General features: G+C 42.9%; 1 protein-coding gene across 1 annotated transcript in view; it reads left to right on the forward strand.

Annotated features, from left to right (window-relative positions):
- Window positions 1–17,828, forward strand: part of LOC119658849 (TBC1 domain family member whacked) — a 121,676-nt gene that overhangs the window by 89,949 nt on the left and 13,899 nt on the right. The window contains exons 3-4 of the mRNA XM_038066599.1: window positions 5,469–5,679; window positions 5,928–6,292. Coding sequence (XP_037922527.1) covers window positions 5,473–5,679; window positions 5,928–6,292 — 572 coding nt within the window. The 5' untranslated portion in view covers window positions 5,469–5,472. The remainder of the gene's footprint in view (window positions 1–5,468; window positions 5,680–5,927; window positions 6,293–17,828) is intronic.

The raw sequence follows: 17,828 nt of genomic DNA on the forward strand, positions 1-17,828 counted from the left end.
ATTTAAAAGCCTCGAGATTACATCCAGATTAGGCATTTGATAGGGCCAAATAGCGAAACCGATCACGACGAGCCGACCCCGCTTGTGGACGGGACAAAGGCTGAAGAAAAAGAAGAGTTGAAGATTCCCCGGAACATTGGGCACGTTTGCAGATGCTCTACTTCTGTATGATTTACGCCAGAATTTGTGAGGGTGTTAGGACATCTACGAAAGCCGTAACGGATTTAGGTACAATACTTGTAGTTGACAATGGAATGGGAACTTCAACCACTATCTCGAGACGTAAAATTTCTTTCATTTCTCGAGCCAGTGGCTCATACGTCACCTTCTTCTCCACATATTTGCGCTAAATATTGCTATTATGGGGGTAGCAGCTTCAAAAATATATACGAAGGGTCTAGTTTTATCAACGAACCGCAAAATTTAAGTGATGCATTCGGAATTTGGACATAGTAGTCCATATCGGCGGCTGGAGGTTTTCAAGATCTTCGTCCACGGCAATATTCCAAATGAATGCTAGTGAAAAGATTGCGAACACATTCATCATTATCATCAAAGGATTAACAATTGATATCCAGCCTGCCTTAGCAAGGAATTCCCGGTTTTGCACCAAAAAGCTGTCTGACGTCCTCGCATATTTGATTGCAAAGCCCTGGCCTCTAGCACCGTTCAGTAGGCATGAAAAGTGATTCATTGTCGTCCCCCTGGAAGATGCCTCTCCGTTTGTGGATGAGCTCTTGGTGTTGGTATGCACTGACATGGTGGTCCACCTTCCATGATTATTGCTAAAAACTGTTAGTTCGGGTGTGCTGTGCGCCTTAGCGTAATCGGTACATCAAGTAAAGAGATTTCTTTGGTCTCTAGTTACCCGTTCTACAACTATTGAGTCGATAATGAGTTGTTCTTTGCAAATCTTTGATCAAACCCTTTCTGTGCCTCGGACAGAATTTTGTTGGTTTGGAGCTACTCATTGACCTTTCCACTAAGAACAGACGTTGTAAATTTGTAGAGAGTTATTATTATTCTGTTAAGGGGAGGTCGCACTGCGTCCTTAAAGAACTATTGTGCCCCTTCTACTGATTATACTGTACTTATTAACTATAGTATCTCAAGGAACCCTATAACCGTTAGGAATGTTAATATATTCTCTACTTCCAAATCTTTCAACTTTGCATCTGGTATTAAATATTCTCCCAGGTGCCTCGATCTACTTTGCACAAATGCCGGATACTGTCCAAGAACGTATATAGAAGTTTCAACACACTTCGCATAGAACCTGGAGGCAATGTCCGTAGATATTTCTAGCTTCCCTAGGTGATAGTTTAGCCAGCAGTGACCACTGAGAATTCCCACTATGATTCGAAGGTTATTTTTGGTGAGCTTTAAACAGTTCGTTGTACGCTTGGGTTCGTATCCCCCAATGAGCGCGCTGGACTGCTCCATTTCTGGTAAACCCGTCCAGTATAGTTCCCTCAGCCGTCCCTCTTCATTTTTTAATATCATAGCCATGAATCCGTTTCCGATTCCACAGAACGTCTCTGGCCCGTGTAAAAGCGTCCCTGCTTCTTTCTTGGCTAGCTCATCCGCTGCTTCATTGCCTTTCAACCCAACATGACCCGGAACCCAGAGTATCTAGAGCGAGCCAAGCATATTCAATCTCTCAAGGCATTCCCACATCAGTTTAGAGTTCAGCTGGTTGGACCTAAGTGCCTTGATCGACGCTTGGTTTTCAGTCAGAATATCAATGTTCTATCTCCTGTAGTTCCTTTGGAGATTAAGGGAACACATCTGTCTATTGCGTATATTTCCGCCTAGAATATGTTAGTGTGCTTATCCGTTAGCTCTAAGTTAATTTTCCTTGGATGAACGGCCCCAGCACCTGTTCCCTCTGCGTGTCCTTGTTAGGGACAAGTAGGTAATTTCCGCAGTGAGGAAATGGGGAACCCTCTGGATAACTAATGACCTGGTTTATGTTATGTGCCAGCGGGTCGTGCATACTGGTGAATTTTCTGCACCAGATATTCTTCCCCCGATCCAATCTAGGCTCACTTGGATTTTTCAAGCTTTTTACGGTTCGTCGGTGGATGCCTTCGGCGATGATCCACTCAGCATGTGGGTAGCCCACAAAGTCCATCTCAATATTCCCAAAATGCATTGTCTGGAAGCTTGGTTGGTATTCACTGAATGATATGAAAAACTCCGCTAATTTCTCACGTGCGTAACATCCTGAACACGTCTGAAGAGACTTTCGCAGCTTACTCTATACCCCAAAAAGTTTCTGCTTGAGTGTGTCCAGAATTTCAACTATCGGTTGCCTCGTTGGGGATCGATCGCATAGTTGCGGTAAACCGCACTTCATTTTTCATCTGTCTGCCGGCATTGCTCGGTGCCATTTTAAGTCAGTCTAGCAATGACTTGTCTTAATGAGTCCCACCGAAGTTTCAGAGGAAATCACGGTATATCTCCTCGGTCACTCAAACCAATCTTCTGACTGTGCAATCTGATTGCGCCACAATACAGAAGTGACATACCAGCGCATATTCAGGACGCAGCTTCATCGTTGATTTGAAATATAATGCTCAAAGTTACTGGAGATGCATAGAGCCTGGGAAAACCTGGCCTAAGCAAAGGATCCATTCCCGAGAAGTCTATACGCGCTCTTTGGAATCCGTCCCTAACTTCAGCTCCGACGGCGATGCGGAAAGTAATATCCGAGTTGGAGTTACACCCAGGTCTTTGAAGGAGGTCAGTAGTGAAAGGGATTGTCTCCTGAGAGAATAGGAAAAGGATGTTGGGAAGAGTTTAAGGGAATAGCGCATCCAGTGGCATTTGTTGATATTCAGTGTAAGTTTGTTGACCGAACACCAACGGGCTAAATTATCAAGGTTGGACTGTAAGAGAGCACAGTCCAACGGAGACGAAAGAGAGGCAAACAATTTAAGGTCGTCTGCGTAAAGCAAATACAGGCAGGTGAGGATGGAGGCGAAGTCATTGTAAAAACCAGGAAGAGTAGGGGGCCAAGTGTAGAGCCTTGGGGAACACCAGAAGAAGGAGAGAAGGAACCAGATGAGTGACCATGAAAAGAAACTTTGCAGGAACGGTATGAGAGATAGGAGCAAAGCCAGGAGATGACTGAGGGAGGGAAGTCTAGTAATGAAAGTTTAGAGAGGAGAATGTGATGGTCAACGGTGTCAAAGGCTTTGGAAAAATCGGTATAAATAGCATGTACATCCTGTCGTGAATTCAAGCATTTAGCAATAAAGTTGATAAAGACCAGAAGATTTGAAGCCGTTGATCTATGTTTCACGAAACCATGTTGCTCTTTGACAATGAGGTGACCGAAGTGCGCGGTCAACCAGTCGTTGATGTATCTTTCTAGGATTTTGGAGCAAGAGGAGAGAAGGGAAATGGGGCGGTAGTTCACAGCAAGGGAAGGGTCGCCGCCCTTGAGGAGAGGAATGATAAGGACCTTTTTCTAGAGACGGGAAAAGTAACATTCACCTAGACTTTTGTTGTAGATTATACACAGGGGGAGGGAAATGTGTTTTCTACAGTTAAGGAGGAAGAGGTTAGGAAGTCCATCGGGGCCAGGTCCGACATTGGGGTCAAGATTACCAATGAGGAACTCAACCAAGGAAGGCGTAAGGAGAGGAATGGCTAGAGATTCGGAGGAGTTTGTAGCTATGAAAGGTGGAGAGGGTGGAGGGCTCGAGCGAGAAAACACTGAAGAGAAGTAGGTGCAGAGAAGGTCGCAGGATTGCTGTGGGGAGTTGGTAGTGAAGTCAGCGAAGCTGATAGAAGAAGGGAGAGATTGAGTTGGATTACGAGAATTGCGAGCGTGAGACCAAAAGGGTTTTAAGTTACCGCGGGCAAGGGCGGCTTCGACACTCAATAGGTACCTTTTACGCGCTTTTCTGACCATTGACTTCACAGTAGAGCGTATAGCCTTAAAGTGAGCAAGGTCGGCGTCATTCTTAGAAGCCCGAAACTTCTTCCGCAGTGTATGTTTCAAGCGAACGTTAATAAGAATTTCCGTTGTGAACCAAGTTGGGTACGAACGTAGGCAGGGAGGGGAAGAAGGGACACAACAGGAGAGGAGATCAGAGAGTATATTGTAGAAGGTGTTAAGAGCTTGATCACACGATGAATTGCTTAATATATGTACCCAGTTGAAAGATGCTAAAGCTGAGCGGTTTTGGGTTTTGAAGGAGGGAGCTCCGCTTCAAATTCAACCGAGGGGTGATGAACGTCGGTTTTGACATACGGGGATGTGCAAGGAAATAAAGAGAGGTGGCGCTCGGGTAGGTTGGAAAGGAAGAGATCGAGAGTGCGGCCAAAGGAGTTTTTGGTGGTATTGAAATTCAGGGCAGAGCAAGTGTACATAAAGGAAGAAAGTGGGAGGGAAGAATGGGAGAGGTTGTTGGAAGGAATTGGAAGGCTAGGATGATTAGGCCAGTTGAGCATGGGGAGGTTGAAATCTCCACAAAGGAAGAAAGGGAGGGAAGGGAATCTGACGGAGCTCAGACAAACTGTCAAACAATTCTTCATACAGATGAGAAGGGCTAGCACAGGGGATATATACACAAGAAACAATGAACGAGAGGAAGTTGGGCGGGGAGACACGAAGAGCAACACAATCAAAAGGAAAGCCAGAGGAGGAGAAGTCGAGTTTGGCGGGTAGTATATCTTTTATAGCAATTAGGACCCCACCGACGGTGGACTTACGAGAAGCATCCCGGTCCCTGTCACAGCGGAAAGTGGAGTACCCTTCGGGGAGCTCGGAGTTTAATATGGCATCGTCCAGCCAGGTTTTGGAGGTACAGATGGCATGGTGTTGCTGAGCCAGCGCGGATAAATTGAAGGCCCCCAGCTTGGTTCTTAAACCCCTGACGTTCTGATAACGTGAACATGGATCCAATTATATAGCTCGGCTAGGCAGGCGGAGTGCCCTGAAATTTACCCGCGAATCGGGGCGCTTATATGGCTTGATGAATACATCTTCAGGCCAGAAAGAAGGGTTGCCGAGGACGTCAACTTCGTGTGGATAAGTAACCTTGAAAGATGTAATCACCCGGTCGGTGTTGTTGTCTTTTGTTAGTTTATTGCAGGACAGAGGAGAAAGTAAACCAACTTTGCTCCTTATATCCATCGTCCGTAGAAATTGTGAACGCTAGCCACTAGATTAGTGGTGATTCATATATTATTGGTAGATTTATATTTGTTCGTTGTGAATCACGTTTGTGTTCAATTTTAATCTCACTCTGCGTTATTTCCTGCTCTACACTTCAATGTAGTAATTCCTATCCCTAATAGCGAGCCAAGTTATTTCAAGAATTTCGTGATTCCAAAACTACAAAAATATTGACTCATTTTGAGCACTTGCTTACATGGGTACATTCGTCTATCATTTTTATAAATTCACGTAATACTGCAAAGCTTTTAATCTATTTTCTTTTTTTTTATTACAGATAAATGGCGACGTCACCACGTGCACTAGACACAATATCGTTGTGTTCAACGGTTTCAAGTTGTCCCGATCGAAATGGTTTCTACGGTGGATTTCAAAGAACGGACAAACCCAAAGAACCTCTTTCGAAAGCACAAATCATAGCAAGAGAAAAGAAATGGCTTCACATGATAGACAATTGGTCGGAGTACATGATGAAAAACTACAAGAAAGTGAGTAATTAGAGCTAGAGTAAGGTCATTTTATGATTGACGTAACCCAGGAGCTGATAACGTTTTGGTCTTCCAAATGAATTAGTGACGTGTTAGCGATTCGATATGATTGAAGTGTTAAATTGTTGATGGGTCAGTTGGAGATTGCTTTTTAATGTGAACAATAATAACTTGTGTCAATCTAAAGTGATTTTTGAAAACACGAACTAGATAATTGACGTTGAACTCATCCACTCTGTCTCTTTCAGGTTCGAGATCGTTGTAGGAAAGGTATACCAAAATCGGTCAGGCCGAAAGCATGGTTTTACCTCTCCGGTGCCTACAAACTGCAACAAAAACATCCCCACCTTTATGAAGAACTCCTACAAGAACCAGGAAATCCACAAATTATAGAAGAAATTAAAAAAGATAAACATCGACAATTTCCATTCCACGAAATGTTCTTAGATGAAGAGAAAATCGGACAAATTGAATTGTTCAACGTACTGAAGGCCTATTCCATCTACAATCCAAAAGTTGGTTTTTGTCAAGCGCAAGCGCCAATTGCAGCGTTTCTACTAATGCATATGCCAGCCGAGCAGGCATTTTGGTGTTTCGTTAGTGTCTGTGATAAGTGAGTATCTTTTATTGCATTGTTTTTAAGTTTTCGATTCGGAAAGACATCATTCCTAAGCTTAGTCCAAAATCTTTTCAAAATCAACACAGGCGAACTCATTAAGAAGCTTTGTCGGTCTGGAGCTGAGTCATATGTTGTATGCCTTTTACAGGGCAATCTGCTCGAAAATAAAATTGTAAATCTCTAATGAAACCAGATTGCACATATGGCAATCAATTTTGGATCATGGCTGATTCAATAGACAAATTTAAATATTTCGATGGTCGATACTCTGGGTTCCGGTGGGCAGCATATTTGAGAGGAAGCAAACGCATTTCGATTCATCAACAATGCAAGATTCGGAAGTACTCTTCTGGCTTCCTCAGAAGATTTTAGATTCAATACTCATTAGCTATTACAGTAGCAACATCTGAACATCATGCATTCCTTTTCAATCACAGAATATATCTGTTCGCGATTCAGGAACTAAGACTAACTAAGAATGTGTGCAAAGTGTAGACGCGAAAACAGATAATCAACGACCTTGTGGTTACGTAACTCCAAGTTCATTGGTCCTCTGCCGCAACCACGCTAGACAGGCTCAATAAATATCAGAAATAAAACACCAGGAAAATCTTGCGTATCTCATGTCTGTAGTTGGCTGTAATTATTTCGCGTGTAGCTCCATGCCTTCATATGTGGCTTTATTCTCGTACATGATGTATTGGATATGATTTCTCTCTAAATTTGTTGATAACCAGTCAGTTAACAGCGAGAATATTATTGTTGTTAGCATCCCACGTTTTACTATAATGGCGGTTACAGTTTCGTTGTGATTTATATTCACTGAGCTATATATAAGTGGACCTGTATCTGTGGATACTTGTAAGCTCTTTTTAGCACATACATTAAGTGCTAACTTAAATTCAGAAGTTAGCAAGTGGGCACACCTACGGTATATACTTCAAACCAGAGAAAGAACAAAACGAAGCGATAATTCAAATTACTTTTTCCATGAGAGCTTTCAAGTGCAGATTTTCTTAAGTGCTCCTGTTTCGGATTTGTTTTAAGAAATTGACTATGAAACTGGAATAACGGAGCTACAAAATGTTTCCATAATGATTCGCTTTTGAGATTTATTTTTGGTGCAGCTCGTAAATGACTAGTAACAGGAAGATCCATTCCAATGTGTTTAGAGCGAATCCATAATGGAAGCATTCACTTTGAAATCTTTTTTTTTTTTTGAGTCTGGGGGTGGGTAGGTGGCGTTTACGCACAGAGTGTTGGACTCCCGCAACGGTACGTTGTCGGACTGCCAACTAAAAACCTTCCCATCGTCAGAGAACTGGTCTCGAACCATTTGTCACATTACTTCAGACTAACCCCGCGCTTTCTTTCCTTGCGGAGCCTCCACATCAGAGAAATCCTTTCAAACACGGGAGGGAAGAGGAGGAAGGGAACTATTAGTTCAAGGAACCCCCTGTCATCCGCCCCCTCCACCGAGTAGTACTATACTCGAACGTAATGCTCAAAACGACTCCACCTGTCAGCGCTTCGCAGTATCTCCTTGACAATGGTATCTAGAAAGAGATTCCCTACGTTTAAATAAAGTTGTCGACGAATCCCATCCCACCTTCCACAAGAAAAAAAGGTGCGATTTGAACGTGCAACATTAAATAACGTTAAATACTGTTGATAGCTTTACTTGGCGTGGATAGTATAGAGCCAGCTTCATGATTTTTCAGATTTTTCTTTCAGGGCTATCATACTTAGATAAAAAAGCATCGTACACAACCCTATTGCAAAAAACCCAATCAGGAGATCGTGCTATCTTGTGCAGATCTGCCTGAAAACCTCCATGCCTACTTAGGAGCCTGGTAAGGAAATAGTGAGTCTCACTATGTTTTCAATTCAGCCACGCACCTAAGTTGCCAATAAGCCACGCAGTCCCTCTACTTCTGGTCCGAGCGACCACCTCTCTTGGCTTTTCTCCCTTCCGCTTGTATATTGGCTTTACGCTCCTTAGCAAGAAGAGTAACGAGGATCATCCCCGCAATCGCCATCACGGCTGGTTCGGAGACAGTGCGATACGAAGATGCCATCCGCAAAGCTCGCCGTCTCTGTACTTGCGCAAGGCGGTTACGATATTCCGACTTGTCAAGATCGTCAGCCTATACTTCTGCATCCTAGAACAGAACAGGCTGTGTTGAACTTATCAGGAGACGTCGCCTGCTAGACGTAGGAGCCCCATTGTTTTTCATTAGCCGCCTTAAGGTTGAAACTCCAACTGCAGCCTTGTTCGTTGCTGCTTTGATTTACTCGAAAAAGCATATTTTTGAATCAAGACTTAGTCTAAGGTACTTAACCGTTGGTTTTGACTCGATTAGCGACTTGTCGATTAATTTGGGATGTAAAGTTGGGATTATTTTTTTAGTCAGGATGACTAATCCGTTTTTTTCTCCATTCTCTTACCCGTCGCATCAATATGCCAAGTCTCGAACAACAAGCGACCAGGCGCGACTCTCCTGGCACGTCGGACCTAAGCAGGTGTTCCAGAGGTCCGGCCCTAGACGGATACCTGCACTACCCCCTACGTCACATCCTAGTCTGCTCCTCTAGCGTCCCATAGAGCAGGGACCGGTTCATCAGATAATTCATCAATATCCGAGATAGCACGGAAAGTATTGTCTTACAGAATTAAAAGCATTTCTGATGTCAAGTGTTAAGAAAAGCACCACCCGCCGAGCTCAGCGGTTGTGTAACTCCGCACGATGAACGACATCCACGACTTGCATGACAGAATCCACTGTGGATCTCCCTGCTCTAAAGCCGAAATGCTGTGGAGATAAGTCTCCTGCAGCACGTATCGCTTCAGGGAGTCTACTTCTGATGAGTTTTTCGGGCCCTTTCCCGGCAGTGTTAAGCATACAAAGTGGTCGGTATGAAATCGGTAACTCAGGGTCGTCTTTCCCTTTGCCGATCAGCGCAAGCCTCGTCACCTTCCAAAAAGAGCAAGTGTTCAATGTGCTAAGCAGTAGACCTGGCCGATGTTGGAGCTCTAGTTTGTATACCTCTACCGGATATCATCGGATAATGGCGTCTTCTTGTTTTTCATTAAGAAAAGTGGGCAGTTTTCGGTGCCCTCCGCGCTGCTATTATCATCCCATACCGGGTGTGCAGGGGCCCGTAAATTGGGCTACATCTGCTCGTCATTACGTAAACAGGGCTTCCGCAGAGACCTAATTTTTCGGGTTACCAGTTTGTAATCGAGTCCACATGCACCTCGTCGACTAGGTTCTGCCAGTATCGAGCTTTGTTCCTGTTATTGCGCTGCGGAGTCTCGTTTTGGCTGATCAATACTCTGTCATGCCTGAACATGCCTCGGTCGTTTAGTTGTTCTGTCAAGCGGCGGAGTTTGTGACAGTTTGCCACGTCTCGATGCCCTCCTGGGAATGGAAGCTCCGTAGATTGCCGATATCAGATTCATAACTGAATTTACAATAGTGTGAGCTGCAGAGCCACTTCCGGTTTTCACATTCGCGACGTTCCACGCACAGGAAGAGCGCCAGGGTGGCGCACACCAAGAGGTTGTGTGAACCATTTGGAAGGCAATGTATTGATGGTCGCTTGCCGAGACGTCTCCCAGAACTCGCCACCCGTCCACCAGCCATAATAGTAATTCCGATGAGTTCACGTCGGGAATGCTTCCTTCGCAACCTGGGCGCCAAAACGCTGAGGTGGCTTCTGTGTTCTAAACTACTAGTCCTGCTTTCGCCCTCATTTCGAGAACTCGTTTCCCCTTGGGGTCTGGGTGAGGTCTGCCCCATTCAAGTGCCTTGTTATTCAAGTCATCCCCGACAAGTGCCCTTCTCTGTGCCCAAGATAGCGTCCTCCAGAGCATCAAGCCTTTAAGTTGGGCATCGTCTAATTTGCTTTCAAAAAGACCCTGAAATACGTTAATCCTAAACACCGAATCCAGACAAAGCTCTCCGCTCGATCCTGGGCAAGAACCTTAAGTTGGGTACCGTCTTGAACCCAGATGACAGCGGTGCCTGTATGTCAGGGTACCATAAAGCTGGGTCCTTATTTCGGTACTGTCGGTACTGATGAGCACTAGCTCAACTTTGACCTCCGCAACGAACTGCGCCAGCAACTTGTTGCACTCCGGTGTATATTTGCTGGTGTTAACCTCGTCCTAGCTCTTTCTAGTTGCTGCTCTGAGGACTGGACACCGCCCCGAGCCTGCAGTGTGCGCAACACTCTCATCAGACGCGCAACGATCTTGAATAGACGTAACTCTTCTTTTCATTGCAGGTATTTGTTTTGTTTAAGGTAATAATCTCGGGCGAGCGCAAAGTTGACCACATTGCCTCCTATAGGGTACTGTAATCCTGTAGTGTACGGTTACCGTCTGAATGAAGTGCTCTAACACACTTCAAGGCTCTGATCCAATTGAATTATTGCGCGAACGATTATTATTATTATTTGCTTTGTGGTCTATCTGGACACACGGTATGTTATCTTTCGGTCAGATCCCCGGCAGGTTGCAGACGTGTGCCCATCATTTAAGTATCTTATATATTACCGAACCAATTCTGGTTTTCCCCCTGTTAAGAAGTTCCTCGCGTATTGCTCGGCAACTTTTATCACAATGAATTTTTGGGCCCGGGAGTTCGCACAGGCAATGGTTACCCCCGGATATTCGCCCTTGATGGCCTCTTCTACTTCGTTCTTATCTGTGAGGCAGTCAAGAGCTCGGATCTCCCGAGAGAGGCTAGAAAGCAAAGGTTTCTCTCCCAGTAGCCTTGACTGCTTCACAGATCGTACCCTTATTTGTTGTCCTCGAGTCTAATTAGACTATTCTGTTCGTTTTCCGAATAGAAGATACCTACGCTCCGCTATCTTCCTATAATGAATTTCGCTGAGGACTTCGGTAAAGGTCTTGCCGTTCATCGGCTTAATAAGCAGAGCTGGCGGTCTATTCCGCCTTTGCCTCCCCACATTTACTTTTGATGCTCCACCCTTCGTGTCCGTTTTAATTTTAAGCAGAGTTTTTTCTGACGACGCAGCGTGGTACTACGTTTTGTTTGTACTCCTCGTCTTCTTCTTTTGAACCCTGGGGAATATCCAAAGACCGAAGTCTCCTTCAGATGTCCAATTCTCTGCAGCTTGCTGTCTACAATCCGTTTGGCGCTTGCGTTGTTCTCAGGTTGTGGATAAAATCCGGCTCAATAGGTTACGGTGGGCGGGTCACTTAATCCGTATGGATGAGGATCCAGCCCGAAATGTCTGTCAAGGGAATATCCATAGTAGAAAAAGAAGACGAGGCAGACCCTGCCTGAGATGGAACGATGGCGTAGGCCAGGACGCTAAGCAGCTTTTATGGATATTGAATTGGTGGACCTCTGCGCAAAACCGGGATGTTCTTTATTAAGGCAGGCCTAGACCGGATACCGGTTGAGGCGCCGGTGAGGAACAGGATAGCGGGAGTTGAAGCGCATGCCATTTGACTGTATATGAGGGCACGTAGGCGTAGCTGACGCGCTTTATCCCAACAAGGGCTGAATAGCAACCATATTTATGATTTTTTTGAAAGCATGAAGCGTTCCATTATTGTTTTCTGGACAAATGTTACCCTATCAATCATTTCTGACTTAATCCATAACAAATTCCTGGTAAGTTATTAGACCTATATTCATGGTGCCTGAAAGTTCCATCTACTAACTCTGTCTATCAATTTATATTCCTAGAATCGCCAGCTAAAATTCGTATCTGATCACAACTGATAAGTCCGAATCTGTGATATTCTTTCTATATCAAGACAATTTCCAAGCTTAGTAAAGCAATCAAGATTATCAAACGATTTATTCCCGTGTTAACAGGCATATTAAGTAACCACAAGAAATTCGAACCTTTGAATTAAACTGTTCGCTGTCTTTGTGATAATCCAAATTCTCGCTTTGAAGAATTTCGTGCCCATTGAACTTTAAACGATTATTTCTGTGTAAATTAGGGCGTAATATAATTCATAATTTACTGTTCTGCTTTCTTGAGTTTGGTCGGTAGAAAAGTTTTAAGCAGAAAAATATGATGTACTGCTCTGAGCCTTAAGCAGAAGACAATGGAAATGAATTGACCAATTAAGTCGTTCTGCACTTTGGGTATAAGAGGAGAATAATTATTGTTCAAAACTAGTCATTTTCGTTGTGAATAACAATCAGTGATAATTGTGGAGCGCACAGTTTACGAGATGAATATTTAAAAGGCTTTGTCCAGTTAATTGTTGGAAATGAAGAATCCTTTTCAGAGAGAAATATTAAATTGATTGCATCTCGAAAATCTTTCGCGAAGAAAGTTAAACAAGTCGGGAAACCGGAAGCTTGACGCTTCAGGTATAAAAGGTTTTGTGTTTCCCTAAGTGAGGAGCATGACGTAGTTCTCCATTGGTTTGTAGCATTGACCCGAAATATTGAAATCGCTCAGTTCTTGGCAGGTTACTGCCGCTGCCAGAACTCAGCGATTTAAATATCTCGAGTCAATGCTATCAGCTAATGGGGAACTGCGCAATGAAATTGTTTCACGCATTAACGCAACCTGAATGAAGTGGCATTCCCCAACTGGTGTTCTTTGTGATCGACGTATCAGCGCACGTTCCAAATCTAAAATTTACTGCAATGTCGTCCGTCTGCCGCTCTCTATAGTTCTGAGTGTTGGTCGATTATAAAAGACAATGAACGGTGTTTTGCGGTAATGGGGACGAAGATGTTGCATTGTACTGGTGGCGTGACACGTTTTGATCACGTCTGAGATGAGAATATCCGCGATCGATATAGGTTTGCATCGATCGTGGAAAAACTGCGAGAGAGGCCTTTTTCGATGGTGTGGTCACGTAATTCATGCTAACGAGAATTCAATAATCAGTATTGGTCAGAACATCGAAGTCAATGGTAAGCAACCAAAAAGCCGGCCAAAACAATGGTGGCTTGATACACTGGATGGGGATTTAAAGGTCTCGCGAGTACATGCTGATCAGGCATTTGATAAAATAAAAACCGATCACGACGAGCCGACTCCGCTTGTGAACTGAAGGCTGAAGAAAAAGATGTGAGGAGCGACGAGTGCACGACAGCTCCGTGTAAAATAGCTAAAAATCCCATTGCCCTCTATTTTCTAGAAAGCGATTTAAATAAATCATTTGATGGAAAGCCCTGTAATGATAATAGTCAACTTCATACGCTTCACACCCTGAGTTTAATGTTATTAGCAAATGCTTAGAATTTAACCAACATCAAATATAAACAAGTCGAAATACCGGAAGCTGGCGCTTCGGGTATAAAGGTTTTGTGTTCATCTTATGTAAGAAACCTCAACGCACATTTTTCTATCCCTATATAGCTACAAATCCAACATAATCCTTCATATTTTTCCAAAGTACAACGCATACGTACATATTACATCAATTGATATGTGGTGATGACGTCATGCATGTTTTAGAATGCACGAAATTCACCAAAAATGGCAAAGTTTCAGCCCCATAATTTTGTTAATAATAGTTGGATTTTCTTTAAACTTGACCAAGCTGTGCATTATGTTATCCCTTATCCCCATACCGAATTTTGTGCTTCTGGGATGAACATAAGGGGGGTTGCTGGGTAAATTTATAAAATGTGGAAATATGCTATTATTAACTTTATTTGTGCAGATATCGGAACCAGATGTATTTTAAGGCCTAGATTTCGTAGAGATGCACCACTGTGATTTTTTTCAGATTTTTCGGTTGGATAGGTTCTGAAAACGAGACCTGTTACAATTTTTGAGGGTCATATTTTGAACCCTCATTCCCCTATGTTTCACCCAATATCAAATATTGAACCAGTTTCGAAAAGTACTAATTGAGACCTTTCATTTGTTACTCCACATGGCCACATTTTATGAAAAAAAAATTTACACCCTCCATTCACATGTATGGGGAGGCCCCCCTTAAACTTAACACAAAATGGCGGCACCTAAGGTATGTAAAGGGAACAACAGGTCACATGCTCCCACCAAGTTTCGTGACAATGTGTCCAGCCGTTTCCGAATAAATCGGCTGTGACAGACAGACAGACGGACAGACATCGACTCGATTCTAATAAGGTTTTGTTTCACACAAAACCTTAAAAAGGGCTAGGGAGAATTAGATTCTTCTTGAATGGAATTTTAATATTTCACTCGAATGTCAATTATTCTCGTTAATTATGACGTCAGCATCTTATTTGTATGGCTTAGGATGCTGTTAATTAGCACGAAATTGATAAGTTTGAACTTCTATAACTTGGACACTAATAGTTGGATTTTCATGTTCTCTATGTTTAGTGCACCTAGGATGAATTTAAGGGGAGTTTTTTAGTCAATTTCTAAAAGTTGATAACATTGATAACATCCCTCGAAGATTAGATTTCACCTAAGTATTTTACATAAAACCTTAAAAAGTGCTGCAAATAAATAGATTCTTCATAGATGCGACTTTAATATTTCACGCGAATGTCAATTATTCCCGTTAAATATGACGTCAGTATCTTATTTGCATGGCTTTGGAACCAGTAAATTCGTGCGAGGTTACTAAGTTTGAACTGCTATAACCCAAAGTTAATGGCTATGCTGGAACAAAATTTGGAAGTCCTAGGATGAATTTAAGGGGAGTTTTTCAGTAAATTTCTAAAAAGCAGTAATATACTATTAGTAAGTTTATTTGAGCAGATTTCGGAATGGGACATATTTTGAGGCCTAGATTTCATCTAAGCGCACCACCCTGATTTTTTTGGGATTTTAAGGTTGGGTAGTTTCCGAAAATGATTCCTATCTCACTTTAAGTGCGTACATTTTGAGTTCTTACTCACGACTATATCCGGTGGAAAAAAATTTTGAATCCCCCCTTTGCATGTATGGGGAGCCCCCCTTTAAACTCCACCTAAATTTATGCCACTCGTTGTATGCGTGGAATTTCATACTTCCCATCTGTCCACCAAATTATGTTCGGATCGGTTTAGCCGTTTTGGAGAAAAGTGTGACAGACAGGCAGACATACATTGAATCGATTTTAATAAGGTTTTGTTTTGCACAAAACCTTAATAAAAAGGAAAATATCTAAGATTAGATTTCTGGTGTAGTTATAAATTATCTCCTTCTGCCGTTATCGAAAATCGGCTAACCGCTTGAGGCGTTATATTTTTATGGGTTTTTTTCGCATGCCTTCCATACGTTTTTCTTCAAAAATGCATGCTATTTTAATTTGATTGAAAGTCAAGTACAAAATAACGAGTCATGATACGATAAAGTGCACAGTTTTTCATAATCGTGACTCCGTTCAGTTGCAGTTAATTTCTGTATGAATCATTCCCATTTTTATATAATACTTTAGATAAGCATGCAGCTTGTTGTTTGTCCGAGCATGGATAAGATTTTCGGTCAGTACAACCACCAGAACATAAAATTTTGATCCCCTGGAAGTATCTTATAATTTTACGAGATATTCCGTTCATTGAATATTAGTTTGCATTTAATGTAGTTCGCGACCGAATGGCTGAACACCGTCGTCATCGAAGGCCAGTTATTCACCCCCTTGACGCTACCCCGGTGTGCATACCTTCGAAGGCAGCACAATGTTGCGTGTTGAGCTCGTTTATGCCCCAGTTACCATTAAAATTCAAACCGAAAATGACTGAATGGAAAAGTCACGTTCACTTCAATCCTATATCTTTATCTTTAGCAAATCCACTTACTTAGTCAACAAAGTTTAGCAATAGCCGTTGATGTAGCCGAAATGTAGCAAAAAATTGGAACCGACTTAGCGGCATATCCAACTCTCACGGGTCACTAGATCATGATTGTTGCTTATTTATCTTCCAAGTGGAAATCGAGCTCTAACGCCAAAGTAAATTTGGAGATTGGATCCAATCGGGAGATTTTCACGAGCAAATATGAAATTTTTCGTGAATTTTCTATCCATATTCGATTGTGTTGTTGTCTATTGTTATTGCAGTTGGCTGAACTAAATGCCGAAAATTTCTCAATGTGCCGGGTTTGAACAGAAACTTTCCATTTGGGTGTTACGGTCAGTAAAAAGTGTAGCAAATTTAAAGTCCGTTACAAGAAAATGCTAATTTAAAATTAGCCAGGAATCATAAAATTTCACTCTTACATAGCTCTCGGTACGTTTTAAATGTTGTGAGATACTCAGATATGAATTGTGCATCTGAAATTTTCCAGACGACCGATTTGAAGATATTTGGATTGTGTAATGTATTTCAGACGCGTGCAGCCAATGTTAGAAAGAGTTTTCAGTTATACAAAGCGGAAGTGAAGGCTCTAGGATTCGTTTTTTTTCTAGGAGCCAATAAAATTAGATTTTCATTAAATGTGTTTAGTCGTCAATATGTTTACAACCACTAGCCTGCACTTTGTAAACGGAAGAAATTTAACTAAACAGATATTATTAATGACTTTTTTTTATCGCTCCGCCGCACAAACGTTCGAATTAGAGCCAGTTCTCGTTCGATCTCAGCATCTTCGCAACCAAGTTCTGCGGGCTAACGCGCCTGCTCAACACTTAGTTCAGATTCCACCTCTCCATGGGCAGTGAAACATCAGATGCTCCGGATCATCCAGTATGCCACAGATTATTCGCCTTTGACCTTACCACATTCCTGCGTTCTATGTGACCCTTTATACGTCACACCAATTTCTTTCGCCAGAAAGTCGACTGGAATCATGCCCGCCACCACAAATACAACCTCCTCTGATGTGGTTTCAAAGCACTGCAAACCCTCAAAGCCACCAGCCACTAAATTGAATTCCCCCGCTTTCATCTCTGAGAGTCGACACAGGTAATGAGTAAAGCAGGATGGATCGCACCACTCCAGCTAGAAGCAACCAAGCCAAGCCAAGACTTTTTTTGGGAATAGGGTACGTGAATGAGTTTACGCACAGAGTGTTGGACTGCCGCAGTAGTACGCTGGCGGACTACCAACTAAGCTCATCAGAGAACTAGCCTGGAATCGTTTGACACATTACTTCGGACTAACTCTTCCGCTCTCCCGGCTTTGGGAGCCTTCAAGTCAGGGAATTCCTTTCACCAACGGGAGAGGAGGGGAGAAAGGGGGTTGTTAGTTCAGGGAAACCCTGTCTATCCGATTCCTTCGCCGATCGAGTTCAATCTTCCTCGCAATAAAAAGAGCCCAAATATAATGCGCAAGACAATTCCAGCTGATAGTGCTTTTCAGCATCTCTCTGACAATATTGTCTGGAGAGAGCTCCCCTGTCTCTGCATAAAGCCGCAAAAAAAAGCTGTCCGACTTCTTGCAAGAGAAAAAGGTGTGTTCAACGTCGTCCGCAGCTCCATTGCAGAACACACAATCAGGAGATCGCGTCTTCCCAATCCTGTGCAGGTAAGACTGAAATCCTCCATGTCTACTTAGAAATTGGGTAAGGAAGTAACCCATCTCACCGTGCGTTCGCTTCAACTACTCATCTGCCCATTAGCTCATTTTACCAAGAGAGTTGCCACTCGGTGCGT

Source organism: Hermetia illucens, chromosome 6, assembly GCF_905115235.1.
Source record: "Hermetia illucens chromosome 6, iHerIll2.2.curated.20191125, whole genome shotgun sequence".
Classification (NCBI taxonomy): Eukaryota; Metazoa; Arthropoda; class Insecta; order Diptera; family Stratiomyidae; genus Hermetia; species Hermetia illucens.